The following is an 11,039-nucleotide window of genomic DNA, read 5'->3' as shown; positions in this document are numbered from 1 at the left end:
GAACTGGAAAAGTTACCTCTCCATTTCCGAAAGTAGTAACAGAGCTGAGAAATACGGTCCGGTGATCAAAGAATGAAATGTAATTGTCGTCCTTGAAGTGAAAGAATTAAGCCGTAAGCTAAGTTGGTTGCATGACGAATGAACTCAGTTAAAGAGCACACACACACACACACACACACACACACACACACACACACACACACACACACACACACACTAATCAATTGCTAGTATTTTGAGAGCATCGATTAGGAACAAGAATGCCTTTGTGGGAGTAAAGAAGTGCTTTATGCCAGTAAACAACTTGCAGCAGTACTTTAGGTTGGCAGTAAAACACGGCTGTTAGAAGTGGTCGTACAGTGATTGTGAGATAATGATGTAGATGGGCGGCGGGACCTTTAAGAGACGAAGACTGTGTGGATGTGTGGTGGGAGATAGAAAAGACACACAATTAGAAACATAAGTTTGTTCGTTACTTCATCTCTTCCATTTCTCATTTTCCTCTGGTGGCTAACATTCTCAAGCTAAGAGAAGTTTCTTGTATTCATGGGCTCATGTTCATGCAAGAAAATGCTGCACATGCCCAAAGCGTGAGGTAGACCCTACGGAAAAGTAAACTTTTGTTCTTGACTGCACTTTGACAGATAGAACTGAATGAATGGACAATGGGAAATAGGACGAAAGAGTTCATGAAACTGTTAGCAAGGAGGAGAAAATGGACGTAAATGAGAGGAAAATATTCAAAATTTAAGGAGGAAGGTGATGTGTCGTAGTTCTCGGGGGTTGATGCTGATTTGACATTGAAATATTTGGACGTGTATTTATATATTTTTTACTTTTTTTTTGTCTGAAAGCAACGACATGAAAGATACAGACAGTTAGATATCCATTTCTTTTTCCCCATTTTTTATATCTTTACTGCAGTGCTCTCTCACCTCCAGTTTTGTAGTTTTACTGGGGACATTATCACACTGAACTTCTCGGTATATACGTGTTTCTAACAAGAAGGAAATAGTTATCAGAATTTTAATATATCTGTCCAAACTACGAGAAACAGTCTTGATAATTCTGGCAGGACTGACTATGAACAGCATGTAACCAGCTAGTGACTCCTAAAATAAGATTAAGCGACTCCTTGTATTTTATGGGCAGTCATATAATTCTCGTATTTCTTTTGCCTTATTTTACCTTGTAGATTTCTCTCTGTCTCTGTCTCTGTCTGTCTGTCTGTCTGTCTGTCTGTCTCTCTCTCTCTCTCTCTCTCTCTCTTGTCACAGACCTTGTAACATTAAAAACATTTTATAGATCTCATCATGTTTTTGTCGATTCATCCTTCGTACGAAATCATAACTAAACCAGGTTTCTGTTTTTATTAATCTTCCTCCCGTGTTTTGTTTTCATTTTTCTCTAAACATCTTACATAATGGAGATAGTTATTCATAATTAATCTTGATTGATATAGATCTATTTTTTCTCAGCAATAAATGTTGCTATCACACCTGACTTTAAACCCTTTTCCACAGGGCTGTGTGGAGCGGCGAGGGTGGAATTGGCCAACGAAACATCACACGTCGCGTCAGCAAAGGTCAGTGTCAGAAAAATGTCAGCACCACCTTTCCACCAACCTTCCATAACACGAGGAAATCTTTGACATGGTAGTAGGCGTCAACATTAGGTTGACATTATGCTTTGGAGATTTCATAACACCTCTTCCCAAGCAGTTTATTCGGCACATTGAAAATCTAAATTATCTTGTATAATACTGATGCAAACTACGTCAAAATTAAAACTATTTGCTTAAAGGTCGCCTTCGGCTGCCTCCACTCGATGGCACGTCAGTTTCTATTTTCAGTCAAAAGGTAACAGAAATTTCAATCACTCATGCCGTGAACGAGACGGAGCAAGGAGTTTTCCCTTATTTTTATCCTGCTGGGACACCCATTGAAAAAAGAGAGATAGAAAGGCAGGATAGTGGTGTTGGCTGTTATGATAAAATATACTATAGCGTTGTGTTATACAATTTCAGGAGTATAAGGAGGGAGAAAGGAGAGGCGAGAGAGTGATAATACAATAAACACGTCACTCTTCTCTCTTCATTCATGCTGGCCTTTTCAGTGCCGGTCCAAGGACGAATCCACCCCCTCGACTAAAAGCAAATAGTAAAAACAAAAGGTCGGAAATGAGTCATAACTCGGGAACCGGCGACCCGATTGCACTGGAAACTGTTTTATGCTTCAAGTTAGAGCATCAGAAGACCCGCCGACATGTCGTAAAAATACCTCCGTTAATACCAATACACCAGTCCTGTATAAGACAGCCCTAGCATGTATTCAGTATGGACGGTGGGTGTTAGTGCCGAAGTGGTGACATGTAGAGGTGTGTGGTAAGTAGGAGGACTACTGGGCCTTGAAAGCAGGCTGTGAAGCCTATGCTCAGAGTCGGTCACAAAAAAAAAAAAATAATAAATAAATAAATAACGGTACCTTGCATTAACAAGAATTGTGTTACGTTGCACTGTTTTTGTTGTATTATGGTAAGAAACAAACATACAGAAATTGAATAATTATAATATAGATGATATAAATCGTATATAGGAGAATGATTTAGTGTACAATGCAAAATATGTTCCTTGAGACGAAGTGCTACAAAGTCTCTTAGACAACTCTTGATATCGCCCTCAGTAGGGTTGTGAACCCTATTCATAAATTATCTTAGACAAATAATGTATGAGATTTTTTAAACACACTTTTTATCTTCATTTATAAGATTTTTTAATCACTTTTTATCTTCATTTACACAGCTCGGACACTTTAAATCAGACAAGAGTTAATAATCACATGCAAACGTAATAGACGAAAATGAATCAAAGTGATATTTAACTGCTATGGAAAACTGTTTGTTGTAAAAATTGGTGAAGATCCTTTAAGAATACGGGCATAAGTCTGAGTTACATCGCTTCAGGTTTAGGTTAGGTCTGCTAGGATGGGCTTGAGTGGATATCTTAATATGGTTTGAAGATCCGAGAATTTAATGCAACGTCCACTAATCTCGTGAGTTACGTAAGAATGGATATGCCACATAAATCACGCGTGACGGGTCAAACCTAATATAATAATAAAGGACTGCAGTTGTGACCTGGCCATTCGAAACTGGCTTCTCGCTTATTTCATCACATAATAAACTGTCCGCGGATCTCCATTCGTATCTTGATACAAGTGGAGGCATGTTCATTTTTTTCATTTGTGGAAGAGGATGTGTCTAGATTGAACTCGTCGAATATGTGCTATTGCTCATTATGTCGTCCATTCTTTCGTATACAGTTGGCAACAATAGCCTTTTATCTTCTCTTGGCTCTTGTATGTCTCCTTGAACTCTAGCAATCATTCTCGTGAATCGGCAGCATTAGGCACTGATGGCATCATTTGTGCACAAGTATTTATCATCAGTACATTTGCTGCCGATTTACCAGACTTTTTTTTTTTTTTTTTCAAAATGCATAGAGAGAGAAGCAGGAAAGATGACAGGGCTTGTTTTTGACAGTACTCTAGTGTGAATGCATTTCTAGCATCATTGCTTTGGTGGGTCAGCATTAGATTCTCCCACCATTAACTATTTCAGTTTTACTTGTCATATTCTACCATTCCTGCTCAGCTTTCAGTGATTTTGTTGCCAGATTTTGATGTTGTATTGAATGGTAAGTTAGAATCTAATAAGTAAAATTACATGATCCACCTTTGCCGGGAAGCCGCATGAATTAGATATCGACAATAATTTGTTAATGTTGTCATATGTCGAGGATTGACTCGTGCAGGGATGGAGTATTTGTATGTGAATGCATTCAAGTACTGTATTTATATTGATTCATATTCCGATTCGAATTATGGTTTTATCAAGATATTTGCATTAGCATTCGAATGCATGGGCAAAATATTCATATTCATCGACTGATTTGACGAATAGTTGTAGATTCGTACCAGAATTAACCATCCACTTGACTGCAAATTTCAGTTTGAATACATGAACAAGTATTAAAATAATGAAAGGAGTGATGTCAGATGTGATGGTTTTTGTGGCATCGTCATTAGTGGAAATCTTTCTTTATATTTATTGACAGACGTGTGTGGTGAAATGCTGAAGCATGGGGGAGAGATAGTAGTAGAATGGATATGGAAGATGTGCAGATTGGCCTGGGAGGAAGGTAGAGTCCCGGAGTATTGGAAGTCAGGTATAATTATTCCCTTGTACAAAGGAAAAGGGGAAAAAGAAGTGTGTGGTAATCATAGGGGCATTTGTCTTCTTAGTATAATAGGAAAAGTGTATGGTAGGATACTTATTGACAGAGTTAGAGAAAGAACAGAGAAATTAGTTGGAGAAGAACAGGGAGGCTTTAGGAAGGGAAGAGGTTGTGTAGATCAGATATTCATTCTTAGATCTTTAGTGGAAAAGTTTTTAGGGAAGGGAAAGAAGTTGTATGCGGCTTTCATGGATTTGGAGAAAGCATATGACAGAGTGGATAGACAAGGATTGTGGAAAGTGTTAAGAATATATGGAGTAGATGGGAAGTTGTTGAATGCTGTGAAGAGTATGTACGATGGTGCAAAGGCTGCAGTGCGTGTGGATGGTGAACTAAGTGAATTTTTCTCTTTGAAGGTTGGGTTGAAACAGGGATGTGTCATGTCTCCATCGTTGTTCAATCTGTACATGGATGGGGTAATAAAAGAGGTACAAGGTAGGGTAGTGGATGTTGGAGTGGCCCTGGTGAGAGAGGATAGTGTTTGGAAACTCCCTGTGCTGTTGTTTGCAGATGATACTGTGTTGCCGAGTGAAGATGAAGGGGAGCTGCAAGGCTTGGTGGATGAGTTTGGGAGAGTGTGTAAGAAACTTGATATTCTTTTTTTATTTATCTATTTACCTATATTTATGTCAGTATATTTACACATACATATACTGTGTATTGTTATTTACCTCAACACAAATGACAGGGAAATAAGTACAGCTTCAGTTTCAGATGCTAGCAACAGGTTTAGTGTTCATGTGTGGTTTCTGAGAGAACTAAATACAAAACAGAAGTAATTATACAAAATAGTTGTTGGTATAAAACCAAAGAAAGCATAGCTGGCATGCATAAAAATGTTAGCGTGCTACGGGAAAATAAGTGAGCACGGCTGACGGCGGTACAGCACGAGGGGAAAATATACCATAGTTTTTTTTGCATTTTTCTCGAAAACTATGAGGCCTAGGATCACGGTTTTGGCTCAGATGAAAGCCAATGAAAGTTTGCATAGGATGATAAAATAAAAACATAACAGTGGCAGGAAAAGTTTTTCGCTAGACCTCCCTGAATAAAAAATCCGTTGACTGTCGGAAATGGGTTTTACTTTTTCGCTTATTACTCGAACACCATACCTCGTATCAAACTTGTACCTCCAGCATTCGAAAGCTAATCAAATTTTCTTTCCAATGATGATATAATATGTAGAGATTGATTAGTAAACATTCAACTTATGATGCTGGGAAGTGATATCTGTGTTTATGTTTATTCCCAGGGCCTTAACATACATACCTGCATAGTTTTGTTTGTTTGTGTAGAACAGACATCGACGAATAGGAATATGTGGGTTTTGTGACAAAATAAATATGCTTGGGTGGTGAAAATAAGCTGAGAATACACATTTTTGGAGAGCGCGGCGGCCAGGGAGGGGAGGGGAGGTGAGAAAGACCGATGCATCATGGCACAGAAAACTTATACTTATCCGCGCACAAAAGGGTTAAGGGACCTGAAGAGATAGATGTCAAAGAATGCATGTGTAAAATGTACATTTGTCTCAGTAACTGGCTAACTGTATGCTTAACTGTAACCATATTCCTTTCAGATAATAAGAGGGACCACTCTATACATCTGGAAAGTTACAGCTTTAAAGTTTTTGTGGTTTGTCTAAAATGTTTCGAAAGAAAAAAACTGAACAGATTTAAATGCAGTACTTTCTACTTGGCTAAATGGCAAAATATTAATCTGAAATTATTCAGCAGACATTTTTATTATAGCATTTTCAACCTAATGACTGTTTCTCCATTGGTTTCTGAGATATTTTAATTTCAGATATGCAGTTTTTAGAGTGCAAATTAGTATATCGCCTTCAAAAATGGGTCGTCATTTTTATCTGGCACAAGGACTTACATTATACCCTAGAGTACCCTCATACCTAACATTATCAAAATTGAAGGGAAAATAATAATAATAATAATAATAATAATAATAATAATAATAATAATAATGAAAAAGACAAGTTTAATAATACTGGTGAAAAAAGAAGCTTCGCCATCTATATGGCGAAACTTATTAATAATGACGAAAACAAGAAGCTTCTCCATTTAAAAAGGCAAAGTTTAATAATAATAATAGCAGTAGTTGTAATAATGATAATAATAGTGTTGAATCAGACCTTAAGCGGCTAATATGAATGACATAAGCATGTGGACAGTCAGCCTGTCGTTTTTATCTTTTTGAACCCTATTTAACATCATTGAGCCATACTGTTCATCTCCCATCAGAGTGATGATGATGGTGATGACGATGATGATGATGAGGAGGAGGATGCAAGTAAGTTTAGGAAAATGAAAGGGCCTTTTTTTCCTTTTTTACTATGATGTCTTTAGGGAACGTGTTCTTACTATTTCCTGACGATTTTACGTAGTTTAGGGAAGACAAAACGTAGTGAAGGCTATAGTTAACATCCAGCTTAAATTATATCACCAGAGCCTTCTGTATTTGTCTGGTAGCTGTTTACAAGAATGAAATATAAAACCGTATAGTTGCTCTGGTATTCATAATTGTAACTGCTGAATAATCTATTACGTTTGAGTACTAACACTATTGGGATTGTTGCGAACCCATAACGTGGCTGGAGAAATATATGCAGTTGGGGAACAAAAGAAATCTGATAGGCAGCAGTTCTGCAATATGATAGTGTCACAGTCCAGTCACCAGTGCTACCAGATGCCCGTGTAGCGTGGAGGAAGGCGTGGCGAGGTGACACAATTGATGCAATTTTGTTTGAGCATTTATGTGGTTGTGATAGGAAGCGTTATGAGGAACACACTGAGGTGGTTTGGCCATGTGGAGAGGATGGAGGGTGAAAGACTGACGAAGAGAGTGTATGTGAGTGAGGTGGAGGGGGGAACAGGGAGGGGGAGGCCGAGGATGAGGTGGAGGGATGGGGTGGAGAGGTATATGAGAGAGGGGGGTGTGAGTTGGGAGCAGGGCAGTGAAATGGCGGGGGACAGGGCGACTTGGAGGCGATTTGTTTGTGGCCACCCCAAACGGGATTGAGGCGTCTGGCAATAGATAGATAGATAGATTTACCAAAAAAGTATTTTTAAAATATTGTGAGGTAGGCAACCTTCCTTCTTACTTGTAGGGGAGGTAGTTCATTTGTAATAGCAGGATTATTCATAATTGTTACAGGTTTGTTTGGAATTTTCTCCAGTTGTTTTAGTTTAACCTCTCCACAGCCACTCCATAAGGGTAAGCAATATTCCAGCTGAGAGCCCACATGACTTGTAAATTATAGCAAACTGCTTGTCAGTGAAGAAGTTCCGGACTCTGTACAAAAATCCAAGTTCCTCTTAAGCGATTTTAACAAGTGATCTAACATGAGAAGTTCAGCTGAGGGCATTGCTAAGTGACACACCAAGAATTTCAATACTTTAAGAAATAGGGATATTAGTAGGTTTGAAGGTAATATAAGAATCAGTCAATATCTGTTTATTAGTTAACTGTATACATTTGGTTTTCCCAGCATTAAATGAGACAGTGATATTTTGCCCCTATTTAGTAATCTTGGATAATCTTGATCTATGGAGATTGCTATACCGAGGTGTGAGTTAGAGATGCTAAAGTTTGTGAAGGGGTGTTTTAATGAAAATGAACAGTGAAGTGTTGAGTCATCTGCATGTGAGTGAATGGGATTATGGGTGACAGATAAGAGATCATTAATATAAATTAAGAATAGGGTTGGAGCCAGGACTGATCCTTGTGGCACGCCAGCATTAGTCGAGTGGAAATTGGAATATATATCATTTACTCCTACTCTTATCTGTCTCTCGCTGAGATATGAGGAAATCAGTGAAACGAAAGATCATAGGCCATAGCAAGGAAGTTTAGATAGCAGGGAATGGTGTCACACTTTGTCAAAAGCTTCAGAAAAATCACGAGCTACTGCATGGGTGTCTCCATGTTAGTCAGTTGACAGATGGATTGTATGAATCTGGAGCCTGAGTGTATCAACAGAGTATCTTTGGTGGATCTGTGCAGAGTGGCAGTACACATCCATAGAAGCCCAGTTAACCTTCTGCTAGTAGAACGAAAGATGCTGTGATATTTGCAGTGCTGATGGTTGCTGTTGTAGTAATGACTTGCATGGTAGCTCTGGTACCCTAGTTGTTGTTGTTGTTGTTATAGGAGCTAATCAATCATTTACGTAGTCAGTCTTATTTCATAATGTGCAAAATGGCTGTGTCCAGTAAAAATAGAATATTTACTGAAATAATTTATATTAATGTAATTTTTTAAAATATATTATTGCGGTCTCCCCAATCGTTGTTCTCATAATAAGCAAGAAAAATGATAGGAGTGCAAAGTCGTTTCCTTTAATGTTTCCGTCTCTGAGCATAGGCCTAATAGTCCGTTCCCTAAGATCCAGGAGTTCTACGTGCATCCACCTTCACATGTCACCACTTCGGCACTGTCCATGCTGAATACATGCTAGGGTCGTCTCATTCAGGCTGATGCATTTGTATTAGTGGGGATGTTGTTATGACAAGTCGGTGGGTCTCGTGGAAGATCAATAATATCTATCTATCTATCTGCCCATCTATTTATTGCTAGGCGCCATAATCTCGTAAGGGGTGACCACAAACAAATTGCCTCCATGTCGTCCTGTGCCCCACCATTTCACTGCCTGGCTCCCAGCTCACACACCCCTCATGTAGCCTAACTCTCCACTCCATCCCTCCATCTCATCCTAGGCCTCCCCCTTCCTCTCCCCCCTCCAGGAGGCACTGTGGCTCAGTGGTCGAGCATCAAGCTTGTAATTGGGGGATTGCGAGTTCGAGCCTCGCCCGGGACTGCCGTGCCGGGAGTGGCAGCGCGCTCCTGTAACCTAGCTGGGCTATATGATCCAGTACAGGGTCTACTTCAGGGGAACGCCATTTCTCCCATTTCTCTCCCCTCCAGTAAAATCACTTTAAACAAAATTCATTATATCTGCTGTTCCCGGCCTCAATCTGGCATCGAACGCACGCGAGTCATTTCAGTCAGCGGACTACCTCTTTGAGTTGCCTAGCGCATAAAACTCTAATTAAACGATCTAGGAAATAAATGAAAATAGTTAATTAGAAGTGGTAAAGCATTACACAAAAACAGCTATTAGATATACAAAACAAAGATAAAACTATTAATGTAAAAGCCTTTAAAACAATGGAAAGAGGTCCATGCCTCTTTTCATCCCTGTAGACCCAGCCTAGTCTTGATTCTAAAGCATTTAGGACTTCTTAATTATATGCATAAATTGCATAAATATTTTTCAATAAAAGGTGTGATTCAAATATTCGTCTGTAAAATATGAATATTTCAAATAAAAACTTTATTATAAGAATGTAGCAGTGGTTGTGTTACTGGTGGTTGTGGTAGTAGTGTTTGTGTTGTGGTTGTGAGTAGCGGTTGTGGATGGTTTTGGCAGTGATGAGTGTGTCGCTGATGGTGTGGTGCTAGTGGCTGTAGTAGTGATGATTGTGTAAATGGTGGTTTGTAATGACAGTGGCAATAATGATGACTGCGTTAAACAGACGTGGTGTGGTAGTGGTAGTTGTAATATTGATGATTGCATTATAGACAGTGTGGTAGTTGTTCACTGCATTTTTTCTGATCTAAAGATGATCCCTAACACTTTACAGCTCAGCTGATAACCAGGACAGTTGGACCACGAGTTAATTCAAGGTGTGGGAGTGACCCACCTAACATTTACAGCCCAACTGATAACCAAGTCTAGTCAGACTGGACAGTTGGACCCCGAGTCAGAGTTCAAGGTGTGGGAGTGGCCCACATCTGTCATGTTTAAATAAGTTTGCTGCATTAGTCGTTGTGGTGCTGGTGGTGCAGTGGTGTTTGTAGTAGTTATGATTGTGGCGTTGATGTGGTAGCGGTGATTGCGATATTGACGACTGTGTATGAATGGTGGTGTGGTAATGGTGTTGCAACGGTGACTGTGTTAAGTGTTGTAGTGGTAGTGGCTGCGGTAGCGATCATTGTGGTGGTAGTGGTGGTGGTAGAGGGTGCGCTGGTGGCAAGGGAGGTGTGTCGTATGGCCTCCCTGCATTATTTAGTGTCAGAATACTGTGCCGTGGTACTGTGCTTTTATCTCGTGTCGCAGTGATGGACGTGATAGACTGAGGCATGGAAGAAGAGAGAGAGAGAGAGAGAGAGAGAGAGAGAGAGAGAGAGAGAGAGAGAGAGAGAGAGAAATATTATTGTGATTACTGAAAGTACTTTTCAAAAAGAGTAACACGGAGATTGTATGTGTGTGTGTGTGTGTGTGTGTGTCAGAGAGAGAGAGAGAGAGAGAAATGAGTATTGAATGCATAGTGTAAAACACAGTGTAATGCGGGTATATGTAGATTATCTTCTCAGGTTTGGGTGTATACATTCCCTTTTCTTCTCAGAGTATTGTCATACCGCCCTGACTGAATTGTGTTAGCACAAGGACGTTTTTTTTTATTATATATTTTTACCCTCTAGGTTTCATTCAGCTTTCGAGAAACGTTTCATATTCAAGAAAGTAATGCCTCCTTTTTCAAGTCTTATAAAGCTGCGCTCAGAGCTTTAATTTTAAAAGTCATTTAAGGAACGTTTGTAATTATTAGGTGTGGTTAAACGTGGAGGGACAGGTTGACGAATGAAGAAGTGAAGGAACGCTGTGAGGTGGATGTGGATGTGGTTGAGAAGATTAGGAGAAATACACTGAGGTGGTTTGGACATGTGG

General features: G+C 39.4%; 1 protein-coding gene across 1 annotated transcript in view; it reads left to right on the top strand.

The window, feature by feature from the left end:
* The first annotated feature begins 546 nt into the window (after positions 1-546).
* The window catches only part of LOC145406391 (uncharacterized), a 202,826-nt gene continuing 192,333 nt past the window's right edge, over positions 547-11,039 (top strand). Inside the window, exons 1-2 of the mRNA XM_080277554.1 lie at positions 547-590; positions 1,524-1,585. Of these exons, the coding sequence (XP_080133680.1) occupies positions 547-590; positions 1,524-1,585 (106 nt within the window). The remainder of the gene's footprint in view (positions 591-1,523; positions 1,586-11,039) is intronic.

The sequence above is a fragment of the Coenobita brevimanus genome, chromosome 70 (genome assembly GCF_032717465.1).
Source record: "Coenobita brevimanus isolate Jiangsu-jjx chromosome 70, ASM3271746v2, whole genome shotgun sequence".
Taxonomy (NCBI): Eukaryota; Metazoa; Arthropoda; class Malacostraca; order Decapoda; family Coenobitidae; genus Coenobita; species Coenobita brevimanus.
Note: the sequence above shows the minus strand (reverse complement) of the source record. Positions and strands in the feature narration are given on the sequence as shown.